This window comes from Mytilus californianus, unplaced genomic scaffold, assembly GCF_021869535.1.
Source record: "Mytilus californianus isolate M0D057914Y unplaced genomic scaffold, xbMytCali1.0.p SCAF_11, whole genome shotgun sequence".
Taxonomy (NCBI): domain Eukaryota; kingdom Metazoa; phylum Mollusca; class Bivalvia; order Mytilida; family Mytilidae; genus Mytilus; species Mytilus californianus.
This window is the reverse complement of record NW_026262593.1, coordinates 43,821,538-43,839,297: the sequence shown is the minus strand read 5'-3', so window position 1 is coordinate 43,839,297 and position 17,760 is coordinate 43,821,538. Positions and strand designations below refer to the sequence as shown.

The following is a 17,760-nucleotide window of genomic DNA, read 5'->3' as shown; positions in this document are numbered from 1 at the left end:
TTTGTTGCTCAGTTTGATTGTCTGTGTAATGTTTTGTTGGCTATTGTTAGTCTTGATGCATCCGTTTGTGTTCGTGTTGCTCATAATTAGATTTCTGTGTAATATTTTGTGTACTGTTATTTATCTTTTCGTGGTTTTTCTAATGGCCATGATGTTGTCTGTTTTTATCGACTTGTGGTTTTTGTTTCCTCATTGGTATCTCAGGAGCCCAAATAACTAAACGAGTGTTCACTTACGTACCTGATAAACATTCTTCCACGAACTCGTGCACAGTGAAATTAGTAACATTATAAATTGTGTTCCAAGTAAAGATCGTATGGTCCTACGTCTGTGAGTTGTATCTTTAATATAATAATCAGTTATCTGTTAAATGTTCATTTACTGCAGATTTCCTTCTGTATGTGACATTTATGGTCGACGATAGATCTAATAAAAAATTACAACTTTAAAATAGATTTCTAAACCAAATTGCAAATTAAATTTCAATTGTTAAATTAATTTCCGATGATAGATATTTGAGATTTTCGTTTACTCCATTAATAAATTATATACAGATAATGTTTGTCTTTACGGTATTTTAGTAAGACATTTTTCTGAATGAAAGAAATCGTGAATGGGGTATTTTAAGCTAGTACTTGAAATAACTGAGGGTAATGAATTACGCATACTTTGACAGAGGTAATGATGAAAACACAACAGTGATCAATTGGAAGTCTAATTGACTGAAAACAATTATCAGTTTCATACTATATTATTAAAAGAATTTAGAGAAACGAGAATATTTAAAGTGGACGATATCCATTACAAATAATCAACGACCTTTAAATTGCGATGTTACTATCATATCATTACTGTATTACCGCTAATGCAAACTTATTTCAAGATGTGGTATTGTCCTACTGTATAACCAAAAGATAAAAACACCTTTCAGTTGAACTAGAGCGTTGGAATATCAACTATTGGCAGGTTTAGTTTTGGACATTTTCCACGTGTTTTTACGGTTTTTGTTAGCCGAGTTTTCTCTAAAATGTCAGAAAAAAAGCCATACGAATATAATACAAAGAATGGAGATACAAAAATTGTACACTCAGGCGATGTCGAAATCCAGTGAGTAGTTAATTTATTTATTCAGTTTCTTTATATGATGACTTTTGTGTGTGGGGGGGGGGGGGGGGGGGGGGTCCTTAATTTCTGTAATTTTTACGGCATTTTTTTTATCTTTAAAAGTAACGTTCATTCTGTAAAATTCTAATGAAAATGATTTTACTTTTTTTTGTAATCAGTTGATTTCTTTATTCTGTATTCAGTATTGTTTTACCCAATTCTTTTATTTTTAACAGTTATTTATTACACTTTTGCACCCTTTTATTCTCTTTTCCTCGCATTTTTTGCTGATTTTTCTCTATTCATTATTTTTCGGGTCATTGTTCTCTTTTCTGTAAACACCATCGACACCCTCTTATATTCGGTTATAATTCACAATTGCAGACCACTGGACGTTTAGCAAATAACATTCATGCAACCATCAATATATCAGTATAACAATTCAAAACAGTTTCACATTTTCTTTAAATACTAACTTCTTTTAATCTATCGTTTTTTTTTATTTATACTTTTCCAGATTTATTTCGAACAAGTACAGCTACATTAAAAAAAATAATCACTTTAATTTTAAACACAACTCGGAATGGCGTTCAAAACATGATAATAATAATATAACTAAAAAAAACTACATGTTAACGTTTTAATAAATGGTGGAAAATCATTGACGTTTCAGTGTTAATAAATTCATGTACTATTGGGCACGATATTATAACCAATATTTTTTAGATGTATCATGCATATATTAAGTTATATAATTCACTCTCATCGATTAGATTTTAATTATTTTAATAATGCAAGGATATATATTAGTAAAACTCTCACTATAATAAACTGCATTTAATCAGCAAAAAATAACTGTCTACACAAAAGAAGGGAATCGTAAAACATCACATTCTCTGACATCTGTTTCATTGTTTTGATTGCATGTACAACATTCAAAAATTTAAAAAAAATTATAATATCATACGTAAATTGTGGAATTTTTAAACTATTTTGTCTTTGCTAGTTTTGATAAGGATCAATGAAATATTTCTGTATCGTTTTTGCAATCAGCATCAAAACAGAAAAAACATGAACTGTACTGAACAAAAGATCAAATTAGATATAAAGATAAAAGTGATTTCGAGTGTGATATTTTAATGTCCGATTTCTCAATAAGATTTTTTTTAAAAGTTCTTTGCATTTTAGATTCTCGAAGATATTTTCTAACTACGTAAATGAAACGTTTATTCAGGTGTTAACAACGGTAGCGTTACAGATATGAATATCAGTGCCCTACATTTGCTAATTTCTCTGTTGCATACATCACAGGTATTTTACATATATCTGATGACGGTGATGTTTGAACATGGGTAAATTGTGACAGAGAGGCTGGTTTTTCAAAGTTATATGTCCTCATTAAATGACTAGAATCTCATAACCAAAAAAAGGACACTCAGTTCGATGTGATTTCGTTGTCACAGATCGAAAGTGGGGATGATGATATAGTTTAATAAACATGGCTTCATAAATACTTATACCACAAATAACTTAAAACCATAACTAAATTGTTTCATAATAACACAAAATTGGTTTGGAAGTTTGGCTGTACCTGTAGAAAACATATTACAAACTGGATATCACGTCCTAATTTTTATGGGGATGTTGTTTATAGAGCTTGTTTATTTAGAAACGATCCATGTAAACTTATCGATCCTTTGAATAAACTTATTCTAAAAGTCTATCTATTTAACACTGTCATAATATAGTATTTATTGGTACAAAAATTAATTTTGCTATCAATATTTTCAAACAGAACTAAATATTATTTCTATACATCTTTGATATCATATTTGATTTTCGTTTACCGATTTGTACCTATTAAAACAGGCCGTCAGTTTTCTTATTTCGATTGTTTTACATTTGTCATGGTAAGACTTTTATAGCTTGCTATGCGGTATGGGATTTGCTCATTTATAACGGCCGTAAGGTGACCTATAGTTGCTAACTTTTACGTCCTTTGGTCTCTGGTTGAAAGTTGTCTCATTGGCAATCACACCACATCTGCTTATTTTAATATATAGACAATTGTGTTATTTTGTTAGATTAAATAAAAACTAACATTTGGCTAATTAAACCTGTGTTTCCTTATGCATACGTTTGCTGGTAGCTGTTCGATTGTCTGGTGTAAGAAAAAGAACATCTCCTTATTGTTATACAAAACTATTCAGAAAATATTTTGAAAATAAAACAAAATTAGGAAAACATTTGTAAGGTTAATTTCTCAGGGAAAGGATTATAACGATAGTTGTTCGGTTCATCAGATAACATGTCTTTTAGGTTTATTTACCTTGGAGTTTTTACCCAATTATCACTTTATTTCATATTATATCTATTCTATTCTAAAGATTGAACAACATACCTACATAATTGTGGCATGTCTATAAAAGTCCGTCTTACGGTATTTTGTTAAACTAAAGTCTGGGAAAGAACTTAATTTAATATCCCGCGTTTGTTAAAGGTACAATATAGTATTGTTTTCATTATTTGACTGACTTTTTTCTGGTAAACGTCCAGTGACAAATATTTAAGTAGATTCAGGGCGACAATAGACTAATATTGTATCAGTAGGTAGAATCTGAAGAAAAGGCATATCTGAGAATTACATTAGAAATGGTACTGGTACTGACAAAAAAGCACATGTTGTATTATAAGGACAGCAAGTTTTGTCTTGCATAGAAATATAAACTTTCTGACAAATTGATGTCTTGGTTATTTATGCACACAACTCTTTGCAGTCCACAAACACGTGTTTTTGTTTGACGTTGTTTGATGTGCACGATCAAAATATATTTATATATCCCGCACAACAATTCGGCGCACTTCAGAAAGGATAGGTCGTCACTCTTATTCTATAGCCCAGTTACCCTCATCGTTTCTTTATGGTTGTCAAGATATGTCTGATTGAAATATGAATTTTGTAGGTTTTTCGCTGAAGAATTTTGATACTGAAATAAAGTTAACTAAATTTGAATACACTCATGAGAAAAGGTTAAACTCAACATTTTCTACACATCAATAATTTTTAAACAGCGTGTTTTTGCTGTGCATATTTTTTTAAACGGAAATATTTGAAGAACATGAGTTGCTTACACCTCAGGCCCAAGATTATCATTGTTTCTTGATGCATGCATTGCCGTTTAACAAACAAAAAACCCAGAACATTTAAAACCATCCGAAGTTATAACGTTACCGGGGGAATTTGCAAACACCTTTTTTTAATTTTTATTTTTGTTAATGTTTTCAAGTGTAAATCCTGTAAATGTACATAGACCCATTGGTGGCCTTCGGCTGTTGTCTGCTGTATGGTCGGGTTGTTGTCTCTTTGACACATTCCCCATTTCCATTCTCAATTTTATGATAAATTTTAGCGGTCCACAGCAGAAACGTATACTAGTAAATCATTTTAAATTGAATACTATCACTGATATGAATTGCAATTGTGTTTAGATATGTCCGTGGTCAGTATCAACAGCTCATTGATTTAATTTATGACTACGGATATTAGGAAAAATTTATTTGTTTAATACTGATTTAAGAGATTTTCAAAATAATGTTATCAAGTCTATGCGAAAGATATGACCGACTACTGTCTTTTGTCATAATATACGGCGCCGTTGTTTTCTTTCAACCACACACACAAAGTAGACTTCAATAAATTTTGTCATATCATTTAATCTAACAAGTAGATAGTATGTATACTTAAGCAGGTATAAGTTATTATATATGTAATATGTATATGCATGCATTTGAATGCAATCTTATTTGAATGTACATAATTATATATCTAAGCACATGGTCAAAAAGGTACATTATATATCACATCAATAATTTGAAAGAGACCAAAGGCTTTGTAAGAAATTTACTCTAAATATTCTATTCTATTCTATTCTATTCTATTCTATTCTATTCTATTCTATTCTATTCTATTCTATTCTATTCTATCACATCACAGATTTCGAACTTTGAATAACTTTCTTGTGAAGTAACACATTCGAACATCTCGACATTACATTTAGACGTTACTGAAAGGTGTATTTTTGCTTGTTTTGCTTGTTTTTTTTATGTTAGGCTCTTATCAACGAAAAATAACGATATAGAAGATTTAAATTGATTTGACAGAAATAATAAGATAAATAATTGATATGGCAACCCATCGATTACATCATTTCCAAGGAAAATATCATAATATCTATACAAGAAAAAATAAATAAGTTGCCAATTACTATCATCTTTATCGAATGGGTTCAATTATTGAAGAATACAAAAACATATAACTTTTCACGTTCTAACACCTAATTTAACATTGAAAACACGACTAAGATTTTTTTAAACGAGATATTCAATTAGATACTGATTGAGACTTTAAAATGGATTCCAATAAACAGTTAAAATTTCAAAAACCTTGAAATTGCCGTTTTTAGATATTAATGAAATTTTATGAAAATTTTCTTTAACATTGTTAAAAGGTGTCAATGTTCAAAATATCAAAAACAATAGTACAATTTTAAAATCTGTGTAGCTACATGAACTTATTAACTAATTATAAAACTTTGATCTTTCTAAATACTAAGGATTTTCTAACCCAGGAATAGATTACCTAAGCTGTATTTGGCTAAACCCTTCGAAATTTTGGATCTTTTTTATTGCTCTTTAACTTCGTACTTTATTTGGCCTTTTTAAAGTTTTTGATTCGAGAGTCACTGATGAGTCCTTGGTCGACGAAAAGCGCGTCTGGAGTATACAATTTGGAGCCTGGTATCTATGATGAGAGCATTTATTAGTATATGTAAACTTTAATAACGGTGCATTATTTCCCTATATATATATATCTTCCCTTTAGTTGAGGAGTAAGGGAGTTTTTGCTTGACGGTTATTCATATCTATATATTTGTAGATTCCAGGACAAAAGTAAACGAACATCCTTAGAGAAGATTCTAATTGCTGTTATATTAATGTGTGTTGTTGTTATTGTTATTTTGGCCATTGTTGCAGCTATCAGAAAAAAGGATACACAGTCGGGTAATTATTTGAATTAAGTTGATTCTACAAGTGAGCCAGTGGCGGATTCTTTACGCCCCCTCCCCCATTTGATCGCCCCAAAAATTGAATATATCATGTTTTTCACGATTTATATGAGTTTTTAGCATAAAATCGTCCACAACATTTTTGTGTATATAATCAATTTTATGGAATTACGTCCCCTTAACTTTAAAAAATCCTGGATCCGCCGCTCTGAGCTAGTTTATCTTCAAGCATGCAGGATACGAGCTAAAAATCTAAAGTATTTGCGATTTCATGTAAAAACCGAAAATATTGAGCAACACGAGTGGAGATATTCTTTTTACTGTGTCAGCTCTTATAGGGACCTCATAAATAGGTACATGCTTGAATTGATATTGATGCTTACATTAATATAGTGTTACACTAATAGTGTGCTGCAGAAATGGAGTTGTGGTCATAAGACAAATATTTTATAATCAGTGCAAGGATACAAATAAAAACTAAGGTTCGCACATAAATTGTATATAAGCTCAAAGCACTGGATTCCCTCCTTATCCTAGAAAATTAAAATTAAATTAAATTTCAATATCATATTATTAAATATACTCAGGCAGTCGTAGAAAATAAACTGTTATTGAACTTTATTTTCATTTCCACTTTTCCCAGATTGGATCTGAATGTACTCTAACCATTTTAATTACCATGCTTTATCTACATAATCTAGAACAATCCTTGTTGTATTAGTGCCATCGTAAAATAATGTCTATAGATAACCATGATAACGCCATGTCTTTTCAGAAACAATTGATGTCTGTACGTCAACAGAATGTACAGTAACAGGTGAGTGTCGTTGTTAATTGACTTGTTTTATTTAAACAACATAACACAATATTACTTACACCGGATAGTGAAATTAAGAATGTCATTCAAATATAAGACCAAATTAATAAAACAAGCCTAGAACAATGTCGCAGCATTTTGTGTAATGGTACTGGAAACAATAAATGAAATTTTGTAATTATACTCACAGGGAGACAAAAATTACGCGCATAAATGTTAAAAACAAATTCAAATATTAAAGATAATTAAAAATTGGGTTCGAATATATTATTAACTTGAATCGTACTATTTTCCCCCATCTCATTTTGAAGAGCATTTTCATTTTTTTTAACCGTTGTAAGTTGTGTAGACCACTCCTTTCTTTTCTAAGACAAATGACAATAATCGGTGTATGTGTCTATTATCTCCCTTTTGACCCTTGGGGATATTGCAAAAAGGAGGTAAAGAAAGACTATATAAAATATAACAAAAGCAAAGGCAATCAAACTCGAAGGTTCGGTCTCGCCTCCCTCCATTCTAAGAAAATGTAAAAAAAAAAAGAGAAAGAACAACGATAATGTACAAAATTAAAAGATATTTTTGAAGTTTTTATACACTGAAAAAAAACCAGCAAAATGATATCGATCAAAAATGAAACAGAATGATTTGGAGGTAAAAGTAACAACATGTCTTTCAAACGAGAGAAAAAGTAACAATATGTCTTTCCAACGTAGGAAAAGTAACAATATGTCTTTCCACCTGGAGAAAAAATAACAATATGTCTTTTTTCCAACAAGGAAAAAATCAAAAATGATATCGAACAAAAATGAAACAGAAAGATTTGGAAGTAAAAGTAACAACATGTCTTCCCACCGGAGGAAAAGCAACAATATGTCTTTCCACCGGAAAAAAAGTAACAATATGTCTTTCCATGCACCAGAAGAAAAAGTAACAATATGTCTTTCTACCGGGAGAAAAAGTAACACTATGTCTTCCACCGGGAGAAAAATAACAATCTGTCTTTCCACCGGGAGAAAAAGTAACACTATGTCTTCCACCGGGAGAAAAATAACAATATGTCTTTCGACCGGGAGAAAAAGTAACTATATCTTTCTTCACCGCAAGCGTAGAAAGACTTGAAAATACTCCCACATCTCAATGTTCGTTTTATGCAATTTCTTGGGTGCGCCCCCGGTCTGTATATTTTATAGAGTTGATGTTAAACATTAATAAGAATTAAGTTGGTTCATTAGTGAACATCCATGACTCGGTAGGTGGATACAACTGTAGAGGTACCCAGTTATGTATGCTTTAAAGTTTGTTTTTGTTAAACTCTCTTCTTTAAATTCCACCATCTTTTTTTAATCATTGCAATGTGTAATCGCTGGTCGGTTAAATTGTGGTCCTATTTCCGCTTCGCGATGCATATGATCTAGTGTTTGGTAGTTAGCCATGATTCACTGTATAAATAGTCACCCTAAAAATAAATTGAACATAGGCTACCTCTCAGAATAGAAGACTTTTTTCAGCTGCTAGAGTTACTGACGCCTTAGACGAGACTGTTGATCCATGTGACAACTTTTACGACTTTACATGTGGAACATGGATGAAGAAGACCATCATATCGGAGGACCGGTCCAGTATTGATATGTTTGGGGTTGTCCGAGATGAAGTAGAGATTACGCTAAAATGTAAGTATTGTCATTGCATTAAAAAAACCAAGTTAATGTAATTTGTTTGGGGGGAGGGGGGAGAGAGGATTTTTTTTAAAAACTAAATAACCTTGCGTAAGACTATAACACCAATATTCAGCCTTTAAATATGACATTTTTGTTCACAATTGTAGCTCCTCTTTAAATAAAATCCTGATAACTATTTTAATCAATTAAAAAAAAAAAATATGTGCAGCTGACCATTTGTAGCCATTAATTATCACTACCGACTATAAAAATAAGAAAATGTGGTATGATTGCCAATCAGACAACTCTCCACCAGAGACCAAATGGCATAGAAGTTAACAACTATATGTCACCGTACGGCCTTCAACAATGAGCAAAACCCATACCGCATAGTAAGCTATAAAAGGCCCCGAAATGACAAATGTATTTAACAGTTCAAACGATAAAAACAAATGGCCTGATTTATATACAAAACAATGCAATGAACGAAAAACAAATATATAAACCACACCAAACATCAACCATTCAATTACAAGATCTTGACGTATTATTATGTTGTGTACAAAAGATTATTTTGTTCTACGATGAAAGCTGTAGATAACTGATATTTTATTGCCTTCAATTAACTTTAGTAATTTAATGTATTGTGAAAGTGGTAAATCATGGAAGAATATTTCTTATAATTGACAAGTTTATTATATCAACAGATAAATCTGGTATGATTAGGTATAACACAGTAAAATTTCACCAATTAGCAGGCACTTGTCTGCGATCGTAATTGTAATAATGAAAAATGATAGCTAAAATAAGTGTAGTCACGTTTCTTTCATATAATATTAACTTTGATTATACTATATTTTTACAACAACAACAAAAATACAATTGATTAATTTGAGAAAAACAGTAAATATGCCTTTTTCATAGAGAAATATATATGTTATTCGGGGAATTTGGTATTGTTGGTAAGTTTTCGACAATTTCTGCTACTACGGGGGTGTAGAAAAATCTATTTCCCGTTTTCGCGTTTTCGCCTTCGCGTTTTCGCTTTCTTGATTTCTCGATTTCTCGATTTCCCGATTTCTCGAATTTCTCGATTTCGCGTGAAAGGGAAAGGAGAAAACGCGAAAACGCGAAATGGCCGTATCCAGCAACCATACGATTGTTATATACATGTAGGTATATGTTTTGTGAGTGTGCTATTTGGTGATCGTCTTTTTGTCGCTTACTCAACATCTTCCCTTATTCATTTGAATAATACGATAGAAACGGTTCATACGAAGAAGGCCGTACGGTGACCTATAGTTGTTAATTTCTGTGTCTTTTGGTCTCTTGTTGCAATCATATCACATCTTCTTATTTTTATACATAATAACTTTTCAAAAAGGCATATGTGTGTTTAAAAAACACTTCACGTGGGTCTCGCATGACCATAGTATCTGCATATTTTTTTGTAAGGGATTTTGAAACGTTCAGCTCGTAGACTTGTAATGTATTACATGTATATGTCACAAGAAATGTATAAGATTTGATATATTTTAAAACTCTGTAATATTTTTACAGATCTTTTGGAAGAAGACGGTCCTGATAATGAACCCGAAGCCGTTACTAAAGCAAAAGACCTGTACAAGTCTTGCATGAATCTAGGTGAGTAGCCGTTACTAAAGGAAAAGACCTGTACAAGTCTTGTATTAACCAAGGTGACTATATATCTGTTACCAACGCAAAATACCTGTACAAGTCTTGTATGAATCAAGTTGGGTAGCCGTTACTAAAGCAAAATACCTGTGCAAGTCTTGTATGAATTAAGTTGAGAAGCCGTAACTAAAGCAAAAGACATATACAAGTTTTGTATGAATCAAGGTGGGAAGCCGTTACTTAAGTAAAAGACATATACAAGTTTTGTATGAATCAAGATGAGTAGCCATTACTAAAGCAAAATACAGGTACTATACTTGTCTTGTATCAAGGTGAGAAGCCGTTACAAAAGCAAAACATATGTACAAGTCTTGTATGCATCAAGTTGGGTAGTCGTTACTAAAGCAAAATACCTGTACAAGTCTCGTATAAATCAAGGTGAGTAGCCGTTACTAAGGCAAAATACATGTACAGGTCTTATATGAACCATGGTGAGTAGCCGTTACTAAAGGAAAAATACCTGTTAAATCTAAAATGAATCAAGGTGAGTAACCATTACTAAAGCAAAATACCTGTACACTTTTTGTATCAATGAAGGTGAGTAGCCGTTACATTAATTAGATATAACTACCAACCGTAATGACACCATTTTTTTTACAAATAAGATTCCCAACAAACTACCTGACCTCATTAAAAACTTTAAAAAAATCTTGTAATAAAATACCTATTTAGAAAGTATCAGAGATTAATTGATGTTATTACAACACTAAAGTATACAGCATTTTAGAATATATGGTGGTGAACAAAGTTTCAACAAGGATTGCTTAATTTAGACAATCTCTTTGCCCACAATGGACGGTTTAAGGAAAATGTGGCTCTAAATTCACGGATTCAAAGTATTTGCGAATAAATATATTAGGATGGAGCTCATTTTGATATACGGTTCACAATTCCATCTTGAAATAATCCATTGATGGCAGACACGACTTGCTGCTAAAGGATATATGGTACATATTGACGACAGACGTGACAGGACTGCTAAAAGATATGGTACACATAAGCATATTATATCAAAACTGGCTCATCATAGGGCGTCAAGATAATATTAAGATAAAAGGCAAATCCATATATTTGTTTACTTATGTTGCAGTGAACGCTTATGTACTACATTTAAGAGTGACATTTCAAAACAGTCAAGGCGATGTTGACAATTCAATTTCTTCGTTTTAGATTTGATAGAAAAACACGGTGCAGCAGTTCTAAAAGATTTAATGGCGGAACTTGGAGGATGGCCGATGATTGGTTCTTTTAACGGTGTTGAATGGAATCCCAATAATTTCAACCTAACCAAACTTTTGCTTGGACTGCTGAAATACAACAATAGGATTCTAATGGATATGTATGCATACACAGACAGTAAAAACTCCTCAACAAGAATTCTTTTTGTAAGTCTGATATCAAATGATTAAGGATGTACTTAGGTGAGGTTTATGATTTTTGTCAGATGTTCAGACTCCTTGGTTTGTTTCCTACGATACAGGGTAAAATATTTTGCCCCATAATACCCATTTTTCTTTTCATATAAGACTTCAATAGCTCATAAAATGTAATTTACCAAAATTTCAGCAAATTCTAGATTTCTTTTCTTTGGATTTGAGACCCAAATAATACCAATGCAAATACAATGTATAAGGTAAAAGTCCGAGTCCGTCTTTTCCAGCCATTTTAAAAAAAATAGATATCTTGAAAAGAAGCGCTATAACCTATCAATAATTTTAGCTTATTTTGTTCCTTAACTAATGCTTTTCTGACTTATAGTATAATTTTAGATTCTAGATTTGTTTAATTTCACCTAAGTACATCCTTAAGACATTGCCATTAGTCGTATTTCTATGTAATGGCCAGTAGAAACAAAAACTACTATATATTTGTATGGATGAATACGATGGAGGTTCCTAACATCAACTTAATTTGTGCAACACCTAAACAGCAATAGTTAAGAGAAAGGAAAGATAATACTGGTGTAAAGGAGTATTCCTACTCTTGAAAAGAAAAATTACAACTACCATCTAGTACTTTGTTTCATAGAACGTTTAATACATACAACTTTTCAGAAATTTCTAGGTACCTAAATATACCTTTTACGAACCAAGAAATATTTAAATCACTAATTCAAGAGAAAGATTCTATAAGTATGACATACAGATACCAGACAACTAATAGTATTTGTTGAAAAAAATGCAAAACGCCAAAAAGCAAAAGATTACAAATGACGCCAAAGACATGTTTGAATTGGAATGATATCTTAAAATTAGCAAATGTGTGGATCGGTTTTTCAGCTAAGAATTTCTGAAATATCTATACCGAAGATGTATCCTGGCAACCTAACACTGTTAGTGTATACGATCTTTCATTATGACTACATTTAGGAATAAAAGGAGATATGGGCACACGTTAATGATACAACAACCTAACGACACAATAAAAACCAGAAGACATTTAGATGTCAACCAAAAAAAATTTGCATTTAACAACAGACAAATGTTTAAACATTAGGCCGTGCATCTAATCTCACCGCGGGTATAAACAAGTAGTGAAATAGTTACTAGAGATAAGGTGAAATAACAAAAATACCGAACTCCAAGGAAAATTCCAAACGGAAAGTCCCTTAACAAATGGTAAAATCAAAAGCTCGGACATATCAAACTAATGGAAAACAACTGTCATATTTCTGACTTGGTTAAGGCATTTCCTTATGTGAAAAATTGTGGATTAAACCTGGTTTAATATCTAGATTAACCTCTCACTTGTATGACAGTCGCATAAAATTCCATTATATTGACAACAAGACTATCGAAGATCTCGCATAGTATTTAATAATTATACAGTTGGTTTACAACAAAATGGTCTTGTTTTGGTCATGTTTATGGTAATTTCCGATAATTGCTACTCTTCAACGTTTGTATTAGGTTTTAAATATTTTAATACTTTGGCCTCAAGAACAAATTAATTAGCGAATGTCGCATTTGATGCAATACAATTGGTATCATTAAATGTTATTTTACTATGATTTGTCATTATTTGTTGTTTTCTCTGAATAACTATTGCTTTTAAATTTATTGTATACTACAAAGCTTGAATAAAGTGATTTCTAAACAGTCCTGAATTAGTTGATGTGAACCTTTTGAAGTTGAGTATATACAGTATCTATATTCATAATTACTCTAAATATCAGCACAACAATGTTAAATCTGCAAATTTGCGGAAGCAAATTTTTGTTCTTTCCTCGCCGGGATTCGAATTCATGCTATTGGGATATCGAGACAACACCGCCTGCACTGTGTCCAGCGCTCTAGACCACTCGGCCACCTAGACTGAACTAAAAAATTCAGCTTTCGGTGGCCTAGTGTTACCTTTCCTCGTCAGTAGAATCTAGAGATGTAACACAGTACATGATATATTAGGCATGAAGATGGAATTGATTGCATATTAGCTAAATTATCTGTCATAAAGGATCGTAAGATGCAGTCACAAAAATAATTATATGATAAGTACGTCTAAACAAGTGACAACTCTACGACAGATCCATCCATTGGATCATATATATATACATATATCGAAAAGTTACAAACATACAACCCTTTTACAGTTTTCTTTCACATTGCTCTGTTCTATTTCAAAAATTGTGTCTAATTCTATTAATTAGTTTTTATTTTACCCATCTGAGAGATACGGATAGTCTAAAATAATGATAAATCTCAGAACTTGAAAATCGGTTAAAATATTATAATTATATTTTTGTTGCCTTATTTTAGATAAAAGAAAAACAATGGTACAATTGTATTTGCAACTTTTATCTTGTCTTATATCATTAAAAAAAGTGAACTTATGTAAATTGTAAGATTGTACTTTTTTCAGATTGACCAGGCAGATTTTGGTATGCCTGGGAGGAAATATTATTTGAAAGAAAGAAACGATACTATGATAATGGCATACGAAACTCTAGGAAGATCCATAGCAATAGAACTTGGAGCTGATCCAGATGTTGCTGCTAAAGATATGGAGAAAGTTGTAAACCTAGAGATAGATCTTGCTAATGTAAGGATAAATCAAGGTCAGAGTATTTTGATTTGAATAAAGGAAAATAATCAGAAGTTAGTGAGACAGTAGTCCAACCATACATAAAGACATAGAGATTAGCAAATAGTCCTCAACTAAAGACTATTATTCACACCTTATATATCACGACGGGTGCCACATGTGAAGTAGGATCTGATTACCCTTACATGAGATCACCATGGTGTTTGATGGGGTTCATGTTGCCCAGCCTTTTAAGTTTTCTATTTTGTGTTTTGTAGACTGATATTTTCGACGTTTTTCGTTTTTTTTGCCATGGCATGGACAGTTCGACTTATGAGTTTGAATATCCCTTTGGTAACTTCAGCCTCTCTTCTACACATAGCGGGTGATCCTGATTCAACAAGAATACATACCCATCCGAAGCACCTACGTTTACCAAACCTTTAAGATGTATTTCTCTTGACGTTTCCCATTTATGTTGTCTATACTCTATATCATTTTTTAAATCCTCCTTTACTTTGTTTCATTTGTGAACACGGGGAATGGATTCAACAGACACGAATAAAGACAGTGATCATTATTTACAGTTTTTTTTACTTTGGACAGTTGGAAAAACACATGTAGCATCTTAGAGAAAGGTGCTGCAGCAATATTGACAGTGGCCCATTTTTGATAGTATTTTGCAAAAACTCATTTGTTTTATTAAAATGTTCTGTAATAACATTTCAAAATTGTTTTGAATTAAAGGCTGTATCTCTCTTATGCAAAGTTCTGATTCTTTGTCCGGGTTTGACTTAAATCTGGGTTCTGTTTGGATTTATCTGCTCTTTTTCGTTTGTTATAGATTTTGGACGTTCATTCCTTTTTGCCTAGATTATCACTGAAAAGCCATTAATTGCCAAAATGCGCATCTGTTGCGGTAAAATTGGCACTGTTGATGTTATTGCATACAATTTGTGATTTTGCCGCAATATTACTCAAACATCTCACCTGAACGTTGCTGGTAATTTTGCAAAAATATAGAAATGGCATGTAGACAGGAGGGCCAATTTCAATATTTATGACTAGTTAATATAGCGGGTTTAACCATGACAAAACGTAAAATAACAAAAATACAGAACGCTAAGGAAAATCCAAAACGGAAAGTCATTTATCGAATGGCAAAATCAAAAGCTCAAACACATCAAACAAATCCGGAAAACAACTGTCATATTCCTGACTTGGTACAAGCATTTCCTTATGTGAAAACTGGTGGATTAAACCTGGTTTTATAGCTAGCCAAACCTCTCACTTCTATGACGGTTGCATAGAATTCCATTATATTGACAACAATGTGTGAGCAAAACAACCAGACATAATAGGTGAAAATGTCAAAAATTGGGGTACAGCAGTCACTTTGTGTTTTAATCATAGTCAATATAAAACAAATAAACTATCACAACAAAGAAACACACCTTTTCTGTAACACTTTATTCCATTTAAACCTTTATAATTTAACTTACTGGGATATTCTTTGACACTTACCATAATGACTCCAGCGTTCTTCATTTTACTTGAAAAATCTTGTTTAGAAGTTTGGGTGACTAATAATGAATTGATTTAATGTGGATAAAGTATTAAAGATCGGGTTGATTTTTATAGATTACTGTACCAGATGAAGATCGCCGTGATAATGAGGCATTATACAATAAAATGCCGCTTTATGACCTGCCTAAAAACTTTACAACTGCAAACGTAAGTTATCAATATAAATACAATTCAGATGGTTCGACGTTAACTTTATTTACCAGTTTTTGATCATTTTCAACAGCGTACAAACATTTCTTTCTTAACATTCTGCTAAGACTGCGTATCGCAACAGAATTAAAAAGGTGTTTTTTCGAAAAAAAATACAGATTATATAAACAGCGCTTTTAAAAATAAAAAAAAGGAAAACTATCGTTTACAGTTTATATTTAATTTTAAATAGTAAAATTAAACAACATCAATTTCTAAATAATGTTTTTTTAAATAATTCTACTGTACGAAAATGCCATGCTTAAAAAAAGACTTGACTGTGTTAACTAATATATATAGACGATTGATTTAGGCAATTAAGATATGCTTGCTGTCATTGAATTGCAAAGTGAATTTTGAATATTTGGTAAAGGATTCAGCACATATATTGTTGGGTCTTAAGTGGTGTCATAGATGCAGTGAATACCTTTGAAGTAATCTAGAATGCATTCTTATTCATTTCAAACATATAATTGGAAGTCAGTAACTGTTATGTATTAAGTAATTTTACATTTATTTGAAAAGCTGCCATTCAACTGGATTGACTACGTACAAGGAGCATTAAGCTCGGAGATGGTACAAATAGATGTACCTATTGATGAACCAATAGTTGTTCGAGCACCTCTTTATTTTGAACGTCTATTCAACACACTCAGTAAATATGATAATAGGTAAGTCATGGATCTAGCCAATTATTCTGTCACAGGAAGTCATGTTGTTTTTCCATTGTTTTCGGACAGGTTACCATCACCATTATTTTTGTAAAGTTAGTAGACAATGGCAACTTGCAACAACTTTTCCACCAGATATTAACATACAATTTACAAAAAAAAAAAAAAACAGATCTTAACTTTAGTTATCAAGATTTGTTTGCGAAAAGTGTAGTCTTTTAGATGGGCTATACTGAGACTGCAGTCTCAGGTTTATACCAATCAAAAGTGCATGATAGGGAATTTCTTTGCTAACTAAATATGTTTTTTTCGTGTCTTTTGACCTTTCATTGACTAGCATGCCATTTAACATTTTAGTCAAAAGAAAGAAAATATTTCATTGCAAATTTGTAGTAATAAATCTTATTATTTACAAATGTATCACATTGTGTTTTTTATAATAACTTCGAACCAATCTGGTTCCTGGCGCTCCACCTCTTGACTTCAACTATGTCTCAGTCAACGAATAGGTACTAATAATATAGCGAATAATTGTTTTGGTTAGTGATATATGCAACATATTTCAAATTGCAAGTTTTATTGATTCCAATAATAAAGTATGCAATACCTAGGAGTACTCTGTTTGTATTTATTTTAAAGGACAATAGTGAATTTCATGATGTGGAGAATAATGCAAAACAGAGCGAACAATTTATCACAGCGGTTCAAAGATCTCATTCAAAATTATAATCAGGTTTGTAAAAATTTTATCTATATAACCTGAAATGTTGTAAAGGGGCGTTACCTGCCCAATTCATTACCACCGAATTGACTCAAATTCTTTTATTTGATTTATAACCTACTGAAATATTTACCAGAATTGCAAAAGTTCATAAACACCAATAAACAATGCAAGAGTTCATAATAAAGTAATACTATTATCATTGCGTGCATATTTTAGGATAAGGTGTTAT

General features: G+C 31.7%; 1 protein-coding gene across 1 annotated transcript in view; it reads left to right on the top strand.

Annotated features, from left to right (window-relative positions):
- Window positions 1-948: 948 nt before the first annotated feature.
- LOC127720163 (neprilysin-1-like) overlaps window positions 949-17,760 on the top strand; it is a 34,606-nt gene continuing 17,794 nt past the window's right edge. Inside the window, exons 1-10 of the mRNA XM_052226636.1 lie at window positions 949-1,107; window positions 6,041-6,165; window positions 6,946-6,987; window positions 8,496-8,657; window positions 10,206-10,289; window positions 11,511-11,725; window positions 14,199-14,378; window positions 16,002-16,094; window positions 16,662-16,807; window positions 17,447-17,540. Coding sequence (XP_052082596.1) covers window positions 1,028-1,107; window positions 6,041-6,165; window positions 6,946-6,987; window positions 8,496-8,657; window positions 10,206-10,289; window positions 11,511-11,725; window positions 14,199-14,378; window positions 16,002-16,094; window positions 16,662-16,807; window positions 17,447-17,540 — 1,221 coding nt within the window. The 5' untranslated portion in view covers window positions 949-1,027. The remainder of the gene's footprint in view (window positions 1,108-6,040; window positions 6,166-6,945; window positions 6,988-8,495; window positions 8,658-10,205; window positions 10,290-11,510; window positions 11,726-14,198; window positions 14,379-16,001; window positions 16,095-16,661; window positions 16,808-17,446; window positions 17,541-17,760) is intronic.